A 19,425-nucleotide genomic window follows, 5' to 3' on the forward strand; every position below is an offset into this window, starting at 1 on the left:
GCAGCCCTGAGAAGGAGCCGCTGACTCGACTCCGAGTTTTGGCTCTCTATTGGCAAGTGGGGTAGTTTGCTGCCACACAGGGTAGTACAGGGATGGATTCCAGCAGCGTCTGGAGGGCTCTTGGATATAATGGTGAGGAAAGCCAACACAGAGAGAGAAACTATGAGATGATTCAGGAATTTACATTGGGATGAAGCAGTTTCTAAATCAAATCAGCTTCCTCTTTCGCTTAACCTTACTGCTTTTGAAGCAATATGGTTATTCTTGTTAAAACTAAAAAATGTCAAGTGTAACTTATGTTAGAAATCAAGAGTATCACTCGTATTACTCAGCCATGCTTAGATGAGATTTGCCTTTGAATTGCTAATTCAAGTTTAATTTGCTGAAAATACAACTGTCTAGACGCAATCTGTAAAAGAAACAAACGAAGCAAGGGCAGGGGGAAAGAAATCCCACTGTGAAAAGCACCTGCTTCTTCTTACACTAATGGAAATGAACTGCCTGAATTATTACTTCACAGCATGCAAGCTGAACATTAAATATATAGCTATCCCTGCAGCTTCAAGCCACTGAAGATCTTAGCACTTTTCTTCCGTAACAAAAGCAGATTCCATTTGCTCTGAGCTCGTGCTGTGAGTCCTAAGGATCTTCTGATGCTTTTATGGTCGGAAAAGGCAATTACCCGGTGTCTTTTGCTGAATATTTCCCCAGAACGTCCCTCCCTCAAGCTGCGGGCCATGGTGTGGAAGAGCTTGCTCTAGCTCTTTTCCCAGAAACAGCTGCAGTTTATGACCAGAACAGCTATGTGCTGAGTTCAAAAGTCTGGATATTTTTTCCCCCCCATCAAAATGCCTTTCACCAAGAAAGTGGAAAAAAGAAACCATCAACCCACAAAAAAACCCACAAAAAACCAGACAAACCCTGTTTGTTGTTAGCATTGAATTAGCATTGAATTATTTTACTTTCATTTCTAGAAATTCTTCTAGGTGATATAACAACATACTTTTGCAGTATTGGCACTTACAGGTGCTTTGGAAGGAGGAGATATATCCAGCCAATGAGTTGACTCCTCCGAGCTGAGCTCCCGCAGTGCCAAGGAGCACTCTCCAATTGTTTTTTTCCTGGGAGCCTGCGTCTGGATTTTAAATACCAATCTGACAGCCTGCAGGCTTTGCAGTTTAATGGCAAATACAAAAGTTTCCATAAATTCAATGTCCTAGAAAGAAAAACAGAGGGGTAACATCACCATTGTAAAAGAGTTTAACTGAGCCCGAAACCTAGAAACCAAGGCTTCCTGGTCCTATACCCACTGCTCCCAGACACCATTTGAGGTTGCAATGGAAAAGTGGTCTTTTACTGTGGAAAGCCCCCACAGATTCACCACCTCGTTGTCACACCCTGGGAGGGACAAAACTCTGGATTATTTTTCACTACCATAACAAGTTGAGGCCATCTCTTCTGGAGCTTTTCAACAGCGCACACATTGTCATAGCAAATTCTCCTGTGGCCTTTTGCTTCAGTCTCTCCTGCTAATTTTATTTTTTTTCACCTTTGACTCACATTACGGGAGGTTTATGTTGCTTTACCTTCCAACCCCTTAATATTTCTTTACTGACACTATCTTGTAGCTTGGGACCGTCTTGTCCCATGCAAGCAATTCTTATGACTTTCTGCAGAGAGGAAGTATGAATTTTGTCTCCTGCCCTAGTGAGAGGCAGGGACAGGAGGACCTCTCTGATGAGGAAAGGCTGAGAGACGTGGGGCTGTTCAGCCTGAGAATACTGAGAGGGGATCTCATCAATGCTGATCAATATCTAAAGGGTGGGTGTCAAGAGGGTGGGGCCAGACTCTTCTCACTGGTGCCCAGCAACAGGACAAGAGGCAACAGGCACAGACTGGAACACGGGAAATTCCATCTCAACATGAGGAAAAACTTCTTTACTTTGAGGGTGCCAGAGCACTGGAACAGGCTGCACAGAGAAGGTGTGGAGTCTCCTTCTCTGGAGATATTCCAAACCCACCTGGACGTGTTCCTGTCCAACATGCTCTAGGTGACCCTGCTTTGGTGGGGGTTTGAACTAGATGAGCTCCAGAGGTCCCTTCCAACCCCTGCCATTCTGTGATTCCACAATCATCTACCTCCCCTGGGGTGAACATGCGCCTACAGGTATGCCTGGTCTTCCTCCAGTCCCCCACCACTGAGTTGCCAAGGCCAGCAGCTCGTGGTTCAGTCTGCTATGACCGTATCTGTCCTGCAGACTTGGGAGAAAAGGAGGCAACAGTACAATGCAAGAGAGGATATAGGGGGAGGAAGTGGAACAAGGCTTTTACTTGGATTTTGAGAAGTCTGGGGGTGGGAGAAGCAATCTGAACCTAGGCAACTACCACAGCAAATATGGCACAGGAATCGATGTTTGGTCCATTTTAAAAATCCATTTACAGTTCACTTTTATTTTTTGGGGGAAGAATATTTCTTGGTGTTTTTCATGCCTCTACTTACATTGCATCCTTCTTTGGCAGAAGATCTGAAATGCACTGGTTTGGGCAATGTGAGAATTCCCTTGACAGAGATACGGGGATTTTCCCCACAGCTAGAAGGCCAGCTCAGGTCTTTGCACTGCAACATTGAAAACACAGTCAGTTTAGACAATGTAAGACTGGCCTTCCGACAACTTAGAAAGAGTCTTCTACGCTGTTCTAGAATTATGCATAATTGCTGTAATATTGAATATAAATCAGAGCCAGTGTAATGATTGTGTCGCCTCAGATCATTTAATAATTAATTTTCACAACCAGAGGGTAAAAAGTTATTTGGTAGATTTTAATGATTTCACTATGTGGCAATTTAACAACAGATAAATCATGAAATCCCTTACGTAGTATTTACCACTTGATGTAGTTAGGAGGTTTCTGACTACTCAAAATTCCATTGCCTAAAAATTATTCACAGTCCTGGAAGTGTATAAAACAGACAGCATAACAGGATCACATTAGCTAACAAAAAAGCCACAAGAAGCTACATGTCCTCAAAGTGCTATTATGGTTCTGATGTGAGGGAATTGTTAGATTTAAAGTCAGTTAAATGCTGCCTCTGAAGCTGCTCCAACTTGCTGCTTCCAAATTTCCACAGGAAAATCTCCGCAGCAGGACCAGCCTATGACCAGCTCGGCTTTCTTATCTATGCTGAACAGTTCCTCACTCCACAATCAGAACATATGTATAGTAACATAAAGAGTTTATACTACTTCTAACAATTGACTGCAGCAGAACAGAGATTGCAAAAGGAAAAAGGTAAAGGAGAGGAAGATACTTTGAATAAAGCCCAGTATTACACCTGACTGAACTTTGCTTATATTAATACTAAGAAGTAATTTTCTTTTTCTCCTAAAAGTATTCCTTAAAGTAACAGAGTGACAAATTTAGTGAGAATTAGCACTAAGTATAGTAAAATAGCCATTTGAATAAACAATAATCAAGTTATTTATATTTGCTTACATGTAAAACTGTGATCCAAATCTGTTCTACGGAAGAAACATAACACAACTTCACATTCAGTCTTCCAAAGTCTCGTTCATCACCTGATAATGTAATAGTATCTATGGAAGAAAGCCAATTACTGTTTTTAGAAGTAATGCAGTACCTTAAAAGTTCATTCCAAGAATAAGGGAACTCATTAGTAGTTGGAGTGCCTATCTTTGAAAACTTGTCTCAAAGTAAGTTTGAAATATCTTAATGCCTACATTTTAAGGACAAAATATCCATGAAGTCCTGTAGCCTTACCTTCTGCATCACTAAAAGGTTTCACGTTTACCTCAGTTAGCCCTACTGAATTTAATAACTTGTGTTGTACTCAAACAACTTTCCGAAAGAACAAAAGCATGTGCCTGAGACACCCAGAACACATTCATAGTCTATCACTTCCCTTAATCACTTTCACTGTAAAGGTTATAAATTGGCCTGCTTTTTATCATTCTCAGATTTCAATTCCAGCCTAGTAAACATTTTACTATTATGCTTTTCTCCAAGTCAGAAGACCTGTTTAATATCCAGCATTTGTCTGTCATGACTGAGACTAGGCTGTTGCCCCGCAGTCATCTTTTTGAGGAGACTGGGTAAAATTCTGACTTCCAGCAGGATGACTTTCATGGGGACTTGATATATTTTTGACAGTTTATTTTGCAGTATCTCCACTTCTTCAGCATTCATTCATAAATAAGGATACTAGGTTTGCAGGCAATATTCTTGCCTAATTCTCAGTGTAATATGGGTATTGGATTCCAGGCACTTCCCACAGAAAAATACTGATACATGAAAAAAGACTAGAGCAGTGCCCAAGATGCTGCATTCTGTCCTAACAGAACATCTGCAATTTCTTAGTTCACTGGGGTAGTAAATCCAGGGATGAATTTTTCAAAAGCATGAGAGCTCCTCAAAGGCTCGTTTTCTCCATCTCCTGACAACAGAAACATGCAAGTCCAAAATTCTGAATTTCAAATTGCAAAGTAAGCTCCAAAGTGACTTACTAATCAGATTCATCTCAAAAAAAAAAAATCATCAACACTACAGACAGCTTAATGTTTCAAGTGCAAAGGGAAATATTTCATTACAAGGTAAACAAACACATTACCTAGACTCCTGTTACTGCCTTGCGAATCCTTCCTGGAAGAGGTACTGCTAGGTACACTGGAGAATGAATCATATCTCTGAGGGCAAAAAAAACATGTCACTGCATTCGGAGCAACAGATGCAAAAAGCCAGAGAGAATCTACCATCAGACAAGACGTGATGAAAACAAAACAACATCCAATTTCAAATAATTGTCTCATTCCCTACTAATCTCTTGATCCAGCAGCATGGAATTACTACTTTGACGCAAAGAGGTAATACAGGACACACATGGCCAGTGTGGATTTTTTTGCTCACTGATATATATGGAACTTCATCTCTATGTAAAAGATGATTATTTGGGGAAAAAAAAAAAAAGCAGCACTGTTTTTTGTATCAATGGAAACTTCTAGTGTTCCACTTTTCAACTGATGAGAGAAATCACAAGATGAAAAACCACAACCTCTTGTCTGCTTTGTCCTGCCTAACAGCCCACTTGGATTTCTCAACAGCCCTGTTGGGACAGAACAGCAGTAATCAGAGGAGACATCAGGAAAAGAGCCTCTTGAAGTTGGTCAAGACGTTGAACTTTTCCCTCTAGTCCTTCCCGTGCATAGTACAATGCCCTTCAGTGTCAGAAAACACAAGGCAACAGGAACAGATACACCATGCAAACTGAGTTTTCAGTATAACCGAAGTTACGAGAACTCACCTTCATGAATCGATGAGGTGGGCTTCTGAGATCAAACATTGAACGACTTACATCAAAGGATCCAGGCAAAGCACTAGGTCTTAAATCACTAACTAAAAAGACAAAGAGAACAACACAAATCATGTAAGCATCATTGCTACAAAAAAAAAAATTAAGCTTTTTTTAAATTTAAGTACACCTATGGTAGAATTCAAACGTAGCTAAATAACATCTAAGGAAGGACATCAGCACCTTTCCCCACTTCCCTTTCCCAAACCACTCTCCTGAAATGACAAAATGCAGAGAACAAGGCATTAAAATATCTTAATCAATTCCATCTTTGAAATAGATCAAACTTACTTGGTCACATTGGTAGCTCTGGTAGAATGGGGAGCCTGCCTCAAAGTTATTTCCTCAAGAGAAATGGGTTTTTTTAGTAGATGCTTTAGCAAAACAGAAAAGCTTTGTCTTTAAATCTAGTCATCCAGAACTGGTCTCCTTTTTTAAATGTTTCCACAGTAAAGATTCCAGTGACAAAAACATGCTGCCTGCTAAAGCTTGGCCGCATCTCCTTGGCTTTACTGATCACAGTGTCAAAGCACCACACTCTGCACCCTTACTAGAGCTCAGACAAAGCAAATCTTAACTCTAAGATGACGCATAATTACAGCACAAAAGTAAGATCTTTTTTTATAGAAGGGTAGTTTCCTCAGCAATGGTTAAGCAGATCCTATCAGTTTTCTTTTGACCTCAACGCAATACAGAGCTAAAGCACGTAGGTTATGAGCATCAGTAGAAAATGAAAGCTGAACTAATGACACTGGTTCAGGAATGTTTGCTGACTCCAGTAATGTTCAAGACGTTTTTAAAGCCTCCCAACTTCAAAACTGACCCATACGGAAATGAATGAAAGCAGTATGGTTTAACTTCTAGTACTATTTGATGCAATGAATTGCTTTTTGTTGCAAAGCTATGTTATGGTATTTCAGAAGACCTCCATTAGAATTCACATAGCTTAATAGAATTACATAACCCGTTATTGAAAATTTATTTCCCTTTTATGCCATCAAAAGAAATAACCAATTATTATGCTTATTGTTATTTAACAAAAAAAGAATAATTCTTTCTTTTCCCAAGGAAGAAAAAGCAACAAGTTTTGACAACCCATGGGAGAGAAAGGGAAATAACAGCTTAATTTAGATAAAATTTAATGAAGGTCTCTATGTCTGACATGAGTTCCAAATTCTTTCTTGTGCGTGAAACAAAAGGACCAAGTTGTTCGCTGAGGCCGGTGTAGAAATAGCATTATAATATCATACAAGGTCTAGAAACACTGTTTGATATAATGGGAGCAAAGAGGAGAGACCAGCCCATTACTTGATTTGAAACTGATTATAGTTATGGAAACTAATTCCATATTCAGTAGTACTCATGACTTTCACAAACTACTGGGAGCCTACAGGTTACAAATCACTGAAACCCTTTAAATAGACAGTAGGATCTGCTGTTTCTAGTAAACCTGGTTAAAGTTTTCAAAGAACATGGAGGTGGGGGTGGAAAAGATACTGCCTTTTTCAAAAACTTAAATTTTTAATGGAAAAAAATGGCCATTTTTACACTGGGAAAGCTGTCTGTAAAATATAAAAAAGCAGAAAAATTTTAACCATAAACATATGTTGTTTACCAATAATAACTAGAATTTTGGAAAAATATTAATGAATTTCTTTTTCAGTTTGTTTGTTTGTTGTTGCGTTTTGTTTTTTTTTTTCCTAAATGAAGAGGATGGACTTCATACGAAAATTCAAGAATTTCACTTCATACCTTCCAAATAAACACATTCTGTAACTCTAAGCCCACGCGCGTAAGTATCATGGCACCTCCTACAATAAAATAGGCTTAGAGTTTTGCTTAAATAGTCTATAGATGCACACGGAAGAGAATCATCTAGCTTTTGAAACAGCTGTCGAAAAACTCTGGAGGAAGACGGCATTTTAAAGTGTGTCTGGAGCAGATTTCTAAATGACCTTTCTTGTGTTTAAGCTTAGCAAGACAAAACTAGTGAAGTGTTTACTTAGCTTGAAGAAAAATGGAAAAAGAGATGATGAACTGAAGGGAAGATGTTCAAGATAGTTTTATAAAACCCATTTGGCTCCCACCACAGGTGCTTACAAAGCCTAGTAAAACCATATGCATTAAAGGCTGCTATAATTCTAAGTGTGTTTTGCTCTCTTTAAAAAAAAAATATACGGAGTAGTCTTTTCATGTAGTCTCTATGGTGATTTGGAATTATTTTTAAAACAGGACACAGTCTGAGATGTTTCCCCCAGCTGCAAAATAAGCATGCGATACCATTCTAAATAAAACATCTTTAAAAATGCATGCTGTTGCCGGCTTCCAATGCGATAGAGAGGTGTGTACATTTCTTCGAGTGTATGAGTTTTCTGAATGTGTTTGCCTTAGCAATCACTTACAGCAAGCAACACTTTGTCATCTACTTTACTCTAAACAGCGTTCGTTAGAGGATACATATACCAATGAAGGGCACAGGAGAAAATTTTTTACATAGGTAGCCAAACACTTTCTATCTACACTTTTACCATCTCACAGCCCTCCCCCGTTCTTAAACACACTTACGCAATGAGAAGTGGGGACGTTTCTGCACCTTCAAAGGCAAACTACAAGAAAGCTGGCATATAGCATCACTTCCCTGTTCTTATCATCTGCCCCTAATGTTTTTTGGTGTTAGTTCCTCTCTCCATCTAGATACTCCTCGGGAATTCCTCCACTCAACAAACTGCCTGACTTCCTTTTTCCATCTCCCTCACTCCTGTTACTGGTAGCTGGAATCTCCAGTACCGCATTCTGGTTTGGATCAGGGGCAGCTACGCTAGTTTGCTTTGCCAATTTGTCTACCTTCATGTGATGTGTGCAAGCCTTGTTAAGCCCCCAAAAGACAGAAAGTAACAGTGCAGCTGGAAATCAAGCAGAGCTGGCTCCAACAGACCAGCATAAAGACCAGTCTGAGAACTGCTATATTCAAATGCGTCTTCTGTAGACGAACGGCCTTCTTCTCTTACCTATAAATCTTGGGAAAGGGAGGAAGACAGAAAAGTAAGGGTGCGGTCCTTCTCACCTGATCCATATAATTTCCTATTATCTGATTTTGCTTGGAAGCGCCTAATCAGATCTGGCGAAACCCGATGCTCCAAATAGAATGGGTTGTACACATCATAGCGAGGCCATTGGTACACGCTGTGCAGTTCTGCTTTCCGGTCACCGAATGAGGCTCTGGCGGATTCTGCAGAGCACAAGTAAACATCAAATACAAGAGTTCCAGACATAACACATGCTGCCTGGCTTCATAAGGCAGGCAGAGTGCCTTCAGGGCAAAGGACAAAATATTTCAACATTATCTGCTTCAGGAAAAGGGAAAAAAAAAAGAAAAAGTAAAGAAAACACACATACACATTATGTCAGATTTCCACAGTGTGCTAGCAAACATTGGAATTAAACTGGCCATAAAAAGCTATGCATACCCTGTCTTCAAGTTCCACAATAAATACCTAACTAGTTAAAATACAGAAGGCTCCAAAGACAGACAGCAAGACAGAAATTAACAGGAACAGTAGGGCCACGTGTACAGAAAACCTCTGACTTATTTGGCTACTGACCCCCAGGACGTTCCTACTCGGACCCCTAGACCTTCAGGAGGGTTTTGTACAGAAAGATAATGCAACTTGTGACTGCAGCCTTCTTGTCATCCAATTTCCATAGGAAGTCTGTCAGTGCTAAAATCACTGGTCCAAAATGACTTGAATCGTTGGCTGAAGCACAAGTAGACAGATCTGAGAATGCTTGAATCCCAGCCCTCTACTCAGCCCATTACAGCACAGCTGTCCTATTTTTCTTTCCTTTATTCATAATCATTTCAGAAAAAACATGCACATCTTGGTTAGCAGAACAGTAAAGAACACTGCTGCAGTGCTTCATTTTGTCTGTCTGGAGCAAAAATAAACCATGTGTAACAGCACAGGAGAGAATGGAGACGGGGTGACCTGGACTCTGCCAAGCTCTGACATTTGCTTACTTCGACCTATCTGTTAAAAGGTTCTTTACCCCATTATAAAGTGCCCTCAATTCTGCAAGTGTGTTGCACTGTAAGAGGCAAACTATTACTGCCGTAAAATCCTTTCCTCCAGGTGTTAGTAGAGTAAGTAAAAAAGAATAACTAAAACAGTGAGATGGAACATGAGAGATGATAAAGCAAGAATTCAAGTATAATGGGCTTGAGCATGACGTAAATTAGGATTAACGCTAGAAGTGAGGCCATAAAGAACCGATACACAGCAGATGACGGAAAAGCCAGTGTTCCAGACCAGGAGCACACTTCTTCCTGCTAGCTTACTTCTGTGAGAGCGTGAGACATGCTGCAGTGAGTACTGAAGAGAAAGGCTGCCAGAACTTAATTGCCTTCAGAAGGGATGCCAAGAGCTAACACTGAGCAGCATGTCCTGTTTCACTAAAGGAAAATGGTCAGACACGCACAGAAAATGGAGTGGAACTGAGAGCAGAACTTGGACTTCTACAGATATTTAACAACGGTCTAAGAAGCAAATACTCTAGAGGCATTTTTTGAATATGCTTGGTGCTTTGGCTAATGTGAAGAAGGAATGACAGCACACTTCACTGTATTTAGTAAATCTCCATAAAAAGTAAACTTTGCATTTTTAAACACAACTTTAACAAGGCTTAAAAAGCTGTACTTTAAAAAAATAAGTATTTATCTTTGGAAAGAGACATGGAAGTCGCCTACTTAACATAAGAGCCACTTTTCAAATATTTGTTCAAGAATTTAAAATATTTGCTCAAGAGAGACAATTATGAAGAGTCGGGTCATCCTGCCAGAAGATCTACCAGCTTTATAGCCTAAGGGCCACTCTGTTCACCAGGTCCTTCCGAAATGATGATGAAGCAGAATTCCCAATGAAGACAAATCACTGGTTTATAAGTCACCGACCGATAAGGTTGTGTAGAACAGCATGAACAAAGAAAACATTATCTAAAGGTTGCTAGATACATCTTCCTTCTCCCTGGAGAACATTCATGCCTCAGAGTCCTTGATGGACTTCTCTGTACAGTGTCTTAAGGATGCGGTAGGACAAAGCAACGCAGAGCCTGAACCCAGACCTAGTGAGCAAGGGGATTACCAGGAGCATGTCCTGCATTTCTGTACCTTGTTGAAGTATGGACTTCTGAGAACTAGCTACTGAAGTAGCAGGGAAGCAGGGAGGCTAAAGGCGGGCAGGCTCACAGATGAAGAGGACCTCACATGTTCTACCTCCAACGATTAGGTTGCCTGTCCACGTGTGGTGAGGCAGGCATCACAAATAAAGCCCACTAAAAAGATTGGGCAGAGTATGGCCAATCTATACCGAAAAGTTTTGCTAGGCTGATTAGCTTGGCTCTAGTGCTACCAACAAGGGTGGGTGAGGAGGAAGTTTGGTAATAGGCATGCAGGAGGAGAAAAGAAGCAACAGCCAAGGACCTGGGGAGAAGAGAGAAGGGTGGGAGTAAAACCACACAAACACAAAAAGGGTAGCTAGTACTGCATTAGTTATTAGGCAACATGTGGTTGACTTTTTTCAGTTATTAAGGTTTCCACCCTCAGAAAAGAAATAGAGTCACATGGGACTAAAAGCATATTATCAGCTTATCACATCCTCGAAGCAAAGCAACTCTAGAGAAAACCATTCAGGTACGTCCGTGGGCCAAAATCTTCCCCTACCTAATTCTAGGCATCTGCTGGCAGGACCAAGAGCCCGGCGATGGCGTATGCCCTGTAACTCATGTTACTGGGACAGGCTCCTATTCTTTTAAAATGCCACTATACCTGAATTGCATGTACCTTATTTTGGCAGTCTGAGAAGGGGACTAAATGGCAGAGGTTGAAGCACAAGATTGTTGTGAATCAAAGACTCATAGTATCATGTGCAACTTTATACCACTGAGATCTGTGACACCTCCCAAAGAGCAGGCAATAGTAGGGGGAAAATAGTCTGCCATGCAGTAGCACATGCTATCTATTGGCAAAATTTGAAAAGGAAGATGTGTTAGTATGTTAAAACATATCAGTACATGAAACATGAAAGCCAGACCACCCTCCTTTATTTGAGCAATGGGGATGCTGGGGATGTGTTAGGTCTTTCCTTGCCTCCAATAAATTCTTTACTAAAGCTTCTGTTTCCTTTAAGTGTCTTCCATTACTTTGAGTATGAGCACTGGTGTGCAGTCCTCCCTTTCAGTTTGATACATGCGACATCACAGAGATTCATAGTGGGATGACATCCTTCCCAAAACTTCTCTGGATGTTCAAAGAGAAAAGACCGGGCTCCTAGAAAAGTTCTGCAAACATATGTTTTCAGTAGGAATATGTGACGACTTTCAAAGAGCGACAGAAGCTAAACAACTGTTTCGGCAATGCTGTTTATGTTTTACCTTGAATCCCTGCAGCGTGTGAGGCACTAGGAAGGCTCTTTGGCTGTACATAAGCCAATTTGAATGGAGGGACCACAAATGGTACCTCCTGACCATCCAGGGGCAGTTTAGAAAGCAGATAATCCTCTGAACAGCCAACTTGACGCTTCACTGACACAGAAGACAATGGAGGCTTCTCTACAATAGTTGGCTTGCTTGCGGCTACTGCTTCAGATTCCTGCACCATGGAAACCGCTAAAAATAAAAGAGCAAGAAAAACGGACAGTCCACATGTGCATTAAGTTTTTGAACAATGCTACGAACAGATCTCTCTTATTTAATAGGGTCTGTGCTTGGTACATTACTTAACGGCTGCTAGTATTCAGTTTTACCAGCATTCAGGACTAGCACCTGGAAAAGACATTCCTCCTCGTGACACCTGTACTGATGCAAACTCTGTGTTGCCCAAGCTTCTATATTTATAGCTACATTGCTCTTAACTGAATTTTTACAATAGGCGCACTTGTATCGTAGAAGAGTTCTTCAAACAACTAAGACACCAAAGAAAATCCTAACAGCAAATCCACAAGGAGTTTAAAAAAAAGTGTTCAGTCTTAGAGTTTGAAAGATACAAGACATTTACACAGCCTTGGGTAAAAAAGTTGGCTTTTTTGGACGGCGTTCCAGGCTGCAAGGAGCAGACTTCAGACAAGTGTTATTTTTCAGTTCCAATTCCAATTCATAACACTAACAAGCATGTGTTCAATCTCCAAGCAGAGGTATGGAAAGAATTTTGGATGTTGTAAAAGAACTCAAGTTTATCAGGGGTGACACCGTCATTTTATTAATGGGAAATCTCATCATTAATGATGCCAGAACAGCAAAAGCCTTCGTCAATGTCATTATGTCAGAACTCACGATTTTTTTCTTTTTCCACGCAGAAACACCATTGACAGCAGGTTTTTATACATTCTGTTGCCATTGTCTTCAGTGTTGCAATTTAGAGGAGACCACAATCAAAGATCCAGCGTAGCTATCAAACCTGAAAAACAAAATAAAACAAACTATATTAGCTGGGAATAACTGAAATAAAAATGCAATATTATCAGTTATTTAATATGTGATTGCTTATTGGACACAGTCCCAGGATTAATGAGAAAGTTACTTCTGTCATAAAAGGATGAGAGCCATCAGATTTTTCTTACTGAGACAAATTATTTTCTATATAAAAGCACAGTGAAAGAGAAAAATCATTTTAACCTACGGCATCCAAGTACTTTCAGTGACCCACTCAGACAGGTCCCTGTCTTTCAGGAACACTAAAATTCTCCTCATATTTGTGTGTGCCACTGGGCTTTGGAGTTTACTGAGCTTTATAGCTGTTTTGATGTGGTCTTGTCAAGTCATTTGCAAGATGTGTTTTTCATTCCATTTCCCTTGTTCATGTTTCTCCTATCCTCTTTCACTCATGTACTATTTTCACATACATCCATACGCGTTTACATTTTTCACTCAATATACTCCATACTTTACATTTGAAAACACTCTTTATGAATGATGCCAAAATTGCCTTCTTTGAGGAACTACTGCTTTCTCATAATTGTATACACATGAAACTGAAGACCTGTTTTATTATATAATTGTCTGCTATGCATACAGAAATAGAGCGCGCTGACTTCCAGCAAAATAAGAGGCATGTAATCTACTAAAGAATGAGAACAAGCCTGTAACAGATGGTTAACATTAAAGGAACTTTATGACAATACTAACTGGCCTCATTTAAATGTCTTTATTCATATCCTATGTTCTCTTTTCAGAGGGACACAGACAGCTGCATTGCCTCCTGTCCAAAACTCTGGCTGTCTAAGTCTAGTCCTTTTAGACGTACCTAAAGAACACAAGGTTCTTTGTAGAACATACCCAAGACATGATTCCAGCTCCACAGAGGTTAGAAGACCCAAACAGAACATGGACATAAGCTGAAGGGATGGGGAAGACAAGTAAGAGAAAGGGGGAAAGCACAGAGAGAAGATGACAATTACACAAAAATGGACACTTTTGCTTAGTTACCTCAATTGCAAGAAATTGCTGAAAGCTTCCCTGCTCCAGCACAGAAGCCATTCCCACCTGCAGCTTGAACAGTACTGTTATTTTCTTTGTATGTGTATTCAAAGGCAGCTAGGGAACCACACAGTGTAATACACACTAATATACCCCAAACTTTTCTTTCATTAAAAGCCCCTCAAAATTCTGATGGATGCCAAGTGGTGATATTAAGCTATGGACACTTCATCTAACTTAGAAAACATGTGCTTTCTGGTCTTCACATTTTTTATTTCCATGGGTAGTGCGCAACTGAAAGTTATCAGCAGATATTTCAATTTGCAAATACTGACCAAACACAGCATATACTTACAGACCTGCTCTTTTGTGCTCTACAGGACCTCAGCATTACTATTTATGTTTTAACTTACGGGTTTTGCAAAGTCACTGAGGGCACATGTCTTCATGAGGAAGCCTTGAATTTACTTGTTATGTTTAAAATACTAGTGTGAAATATAATCAAGGTTTATTATTACAACTACATAACTGTTCCAGAATAATTCTTAATCATGAGCTATCACAAAGTACTGATTAGAAGGAAATTCTTAAAATATATTCCCATTAGATCTAAACCCAAGTAAACCATTATTCTACTGCAACAGCGACCTAAGGGAATATTTAGTTTAATGCAATTTCTCTGAATAATTTTTGCTGGTTTTACCACTAAGTGACATTAATTAGTTTCTCTAGTTTTATACTGCTCTTTATACTCAGTAGACCAAAATGAACAAAATGCAAGTGACCCGAATATAAAAACTGCAGAAGGAGCCTGAATATTGGTACATGTTACTCTGGAAGACAGAACCCTACCAAAGAGATTACAGTGTAGTCTCCGACCAGACAGGGCAGGGAGGCAATATCTTGCTTTAAAAGGGACAGCACTAATCTGCACAGAATCCATCACTCAGTACTTATCAGGGAGTGTAGCTATAGGACGAGGGGTAACGGTTTTAAGCTGAAAGAGGGGAGATTTAGATTAGATATTAGGAAGAAATTTTTCACTATGAGGGTGGCGAGGCACTGGAACAGGTTGCCCAGAGAAGCTGTGGCTGACCCATCCCTGGAGGTGTTCAAGGCCAGGCTGGACGGGGCTTTGAGCAACCTGGTCTAGTGGGAGGTGTCCCTGCCCGGGGCAGGGGGTTGGAACTAGATGGTCTTTAAAATCTTTTCCAACTCTAACCATTTTGTGATTCTATGGTACTTGCCCTGATCTCAAAATTGCCCGTGAGCATTAGTATGAGATCTGCAGCGAAAATCTTCAAAGGTGATGCCACCAACTCCAGAACCTGCACTGCATCTTTGCAGAAGCACAAAAAGAGGCACAAGAATTTATTAAATTCTCCATGTTTCTATGGATCAAATTTTCATCGCTGCTCCTCCCTCGGAGGCGCACTCACGATAGCTAAGCCTGCTAGAATTCAAAGTTTACTTTAAGGTTCCCTTGCAGTGATTTTCCTTCCCAGCTGTTATCAGTACACAGCTGGAGTTAATATGCTTTACTCTTGTTCACCATGTTTAGACTGGGCTGAAACAGCTGCTTCATTTGCTCTAAACTGTGCAACAACAGTATCTAAGCCTCAGTGGCAGTTTGCGCAGGCAAAACAGTCTTTTATCTCAAAATGTCCAGATTGAATTTATTCGCTACTCCTGGTAAAGAAACCAAAATGTTAGTAACTGCCCTGCTTTCCAGCTAGACAAAGTGGAAAAATCAGTTTTTCTGCATCACAGAAAATTCAGTTCATGGTAGTAATTTCTTTCCCCAGACTTGTGTAGCTGGTACCATTAATGTGAGCAAGTAAACAAATGTAAATCGTCTGTCACAAGCAGTTGCCTTTCCATCATGAGGTTGAGTGCCTTATCTAGAAAGAAAGGGCTACATAAAGGTATTGAGGATATAACAGTAATAACGCAATTCTACATCTTTTGTACTTCTATCATTAAAATAAGACCATGTTTTTCACAGAGAGACCAAATAACCCATGATAGTCTATGAGCATTATCTTTTTTTCCCCATTTATCAATATGCAAACATTCATAGATTTTTTCCTATCTGAAGACAAACATAAAGCAATTAATCACTGTCTATTGCACAGAAGAGAGTATACTATTTACAGATTACTGTCTTGTAGGCAAGGTAGTATCATAGGCAATGCCAAAGCATATAGACACATAGCATAGAGATTCCAATTCAGTTTGACTTTAAATACTGCATTTTGAAAAGAAAGTCCCAAGAGTAGGAGACTAGAACACTGTGTAAACTTTTTTTTTAAAGCTTAAAACGTAATGGTTTCAGTGACAAAATTTGCGCTGGTGTTTCTAGACTTATATCACAGCCACCTTAGAAAAAAAATGACAGCATTTGCTGAGGGACAGACCATCTAGATACAGCACTCCCTCATTCTGCTTAGAGCACTTTGCTTTGTTTGGGAAATCACAATATGGATGGTCTCAATTACTTTTTAAAGTTTTAATTCACTTAATTAAGCTACAGAGATAAGTATATTTTGTTTTTTGTTTTAGTTCAGAAGAGCAATCCTGGCAATAAATTAGATGGCTTGGGTCCCAGTTCCTTTATTTTCTCATATCTGTATTTTTCCAGTTCCCTACAGTTAGTTATACAACTTTCACTGCATGTAAAAGTTTTGTCTTAACCATGTGGGACAGAGAGAAATTTAGCATGTTCTGTTGTATATTTTATTAACTGAAAATGAACAAAAATCTTGTAGGCGATTAAACAAATATTTCATGATCTTGACAGAAGCTGACTTTTCTATCAAAGGTTAAAATTCTCCCATGTGCCAGAACCTTTTGCTGGTGTCAGCTGCCCAAAAATCCTCAGTATATCATTTAACAGTTGTTAAAAGGTTGTATTTTTCTGGGAATAAATTTACCAAATAAACCTGAACCCACAGACATTTGTCTGGTGCACCACCAAATTCCAAAGAAGTACTGACCTCCCAGCAATGCCATCCACCTTAACAAAAAGTTAAGACACCTTGACTCTATGTCTAAGTTCTGGGATCAGTTTTTTAGACAATACATCAAAGACATGGTCCATTTTGGAGATATTAGATTGAGAAATCAAAGGACAGGAGGAAACGGAGAATTATCCCTGGTTTTCAGACAAAAAACTGAGAGAAATCAAATCCCTTCTAGCAGAAGAGGGAACCGAACCCAGATCTTGTCACTGTCTCAAATTCTCTCTCTCTCTTAGTGTTTTCCACCAATTTCAGTAAGCTTTTCCATTTCTCCCTTCCCAGTATCAAGCCAAAATAAGATAATCAAATGTAACACAGCAATAGTCCTTCCACATTAAGGCTGAAGGAGAGCCAAGGTTATTAGAACATCCTGGAAACAACAGTTTAAAAACCAACCACACACATACACAGAGCCTAGAGAATTACAATCACTACTATTTTAATGGCTTTAGATGGAGAACATAAATTATCTTAATGATTTCCAGATTTCTCCGATAGAAATTTTGAATGAGTTAAAATCAGATAAACAGAGTATCAAAGACTTCAGTTCCAGATGCCTCCAGAATGATTACAAGACAGAGATGTTTGGAGAAGAAAGTAAATATTTTCAACAACTCATTAAATAAGAAGAACATGATAGAGAACGGATGATTGTAGTATTAAATATAAAAAGCTGAAAGCACTCTAAAAAGAAATGTCAGGTCTTTGCTGCCTTATGATGAGATGATGTGTTTTGCAACAAGTTTCTAAGCTGCTGATGTGTTTTACTGCGTTTAGTCACAGCACTGCTCCGTAGGAGTTCATCAGGTAATGCATTTAAAACTACACAGTAGACACAAAGGTGAAATAGCTGATCTCAAACTGGGAAAGCTGGCTAAACCAGAGGTTTCAAACATTATGAAATTTATTGCCAGCCATAAATGTATAAAACGCATTCTCAGATCCACGTTCCAGAAACACATCACGACAAAATTTCTAGTAGCAGCAAGTCCTCACAAAGCAGGAGGTGTAAAAGAAAACATCCGGAAACAGGGATGATCGGTTGTTATTAAGCATTTGGGACAGATTCTCGAATGACGTAAGTGTCTACAGCTCCAGTAGCCCCAGTGGAGCCACGACACTGAGGAGAAATTGAGCTCAAGCATGCCGGTTCACACCTCAGCCAAACACCACGTTTATGCTACCGTTGTGCCTTTCTGCCTTTCAGATCCAGGAGATGCAGTCAATCCGTCATACAGATCCTTCAAAGAACATAGCAATACCACCGCAGGTCTCCAGATGATTAACAAAAACACAGCACAGCAAAAGCTGCTTCTGCTGCAGGTCTTTTGACCGTGCAGATGCTGCAAAAGGTTTAACTTCCACAGCCAGCTGTTTCATAGTTTTGTTTCTGGGGGAGAGCACCTGGGAGCTGTGCACCAGTCTGAGCACAGCTCTTCACCTGACGAGGGGTGGCGTGTGACCACTCCATCTCAAAACCAGTCAATGCTAGTAAAGCAGCTTAAATGGTTTTGAGAAATTTGCCTCCAGGTACTTTCTACTGTAGCAGCAAGGACAGCACATGCACCCACCTACACACATAGTGCCACGCACGGGCATACTCTTGCCAAAGACATAAAGCCCACAGTTTAAAAAAAAAAGCCCTATTTTTTTTTTTGGAACTGTACGCAGGTCTGATTTGTACCGTCCACACAAGAAAGAGAGAGAGGCACTTCAAGTGCAGGTCTGCACACGTGAAAAGACCGGACACAAGGTTTTGTTCCTATTCATTATAGACCTAGGCATAGTAAGTTGTCTGGACGAAGAGAAAAAAAAAGGGGGGGGGAAAAAATACCATGCCAATACACACCTATTGAGTGCATGATAAAAAGGCTCCTATCTGTACCTGTTTCAGGAGAACCCCATGACAGTGATATCTGCAGTAACGTGTGTGTGTGTGTACATATACCTCCCTTCTCTGCTTGTAACCGCAACTCAGGGAGAAGCATGAAAGCTCTGGGAATTTGCACACTGGAGATTATTCCAGTTCTGTCTTCCACGGAAATGAAGAAAACGTGAGGCTTTCCTTTCTTTTGTGCCTGGAAAGAGAAAGGGATTTCACCCTGAAAGCAGCAGATCACAAAGGAGATGCTGAAAAAATACAATGGAAAGAGAGAAGTTGTGAGAAGGCTTTGGAAGGACACAACCAGAAAGGCATTCTTGTGAGAGACATCTTACAAACAGTTCGATAGAAACAAAAGGAAGAGATGCAAAGCTCTCCCAGTGCAGCAAATAAATGAAGAAAAAGTGTAATTACCTATTTAAAACTGAAAAAGAAATAGCTATGCATCATTAACCTGGTTTAGATGATGGGGATTTTACAATGGACCGTTGTACAGCTTTCCTGGGGCAAAGAGCCTAAGTGGCGTTGTTTAAGTAGTTACACCATTAAATCTGGTCACAGAAATAGACAGTAAAATGTTGCTGGAAAAAGTGTCACGCTCCGTGACGCAAACAAACCACTAACTGCCTGGGTACAGGAAGCACCTTCCCGTGCTGGGAAATGATGCCACAACCGCCCACAGGGGGAAGCCT

At 40.1% G+C, this 19,425-nt stretch overlaps 1 protein-coding gene across 1 annotated transcript in view; it reads right to left on the reverse strand.

The window, feature by feature from the left end:
• Positions 1-19,425, reverse strand: part of TC2N (tandem C2 domains, nuclear) — a 34,478-nt gene that overhangs the window by 6,316 nt on the left and 8,737 nt on the right. Inside the window, exons 2-9 of the mRNA XM_063333812.1 lie at positions 12,689-12,812; positions 11,792-12,025; positions 8,430-8,594; positions 5,318-5,409; positions 4,628-4,703; positions 3,496-3,596; positions 2,501-2,617; positions 1,025-1,216 (exon numbers count right to left, since the gene is read on the reverse strand). Coding sequence (XP_063189882.1) covers positions 1,025-1,216; positions 2,501-2,617; positions 3,496-3,596; positions 4,628-4,703; positions 5,318-5,409; positions 8,430-8,594; positions 11,792-12,025; positions 12,689-12,752 — 1,041 coding nt within the window. The 5' untranslated portion in view covers positions 12,753-12,812. The remainder of the gene's footprint in view (positions 1-1,024; positions 1,217-2,500; positions 2,618-3,495; positions 3,597-4,627; positions 4,704-5,317; positions 5,410-8,429; positions 8,595-11,791; positions 12,026-12,688; positions 12,813-19,425) is intronic.

Source organism: Chroicocephalus ridibundus, chromosome 4, assembly GCF_963924245.1.
Source record: "Chroicocephalus ridibundus chromosome 4, bChrRid1.1, whole genome shotgun sequence".
Classification (NCBI taxonomy): Eukaryota; Metazoa; Chordata; class Aves; order Charadriiformes; family Laridae; genus Chroicocephalus; species Chroicocephalus ridibundus.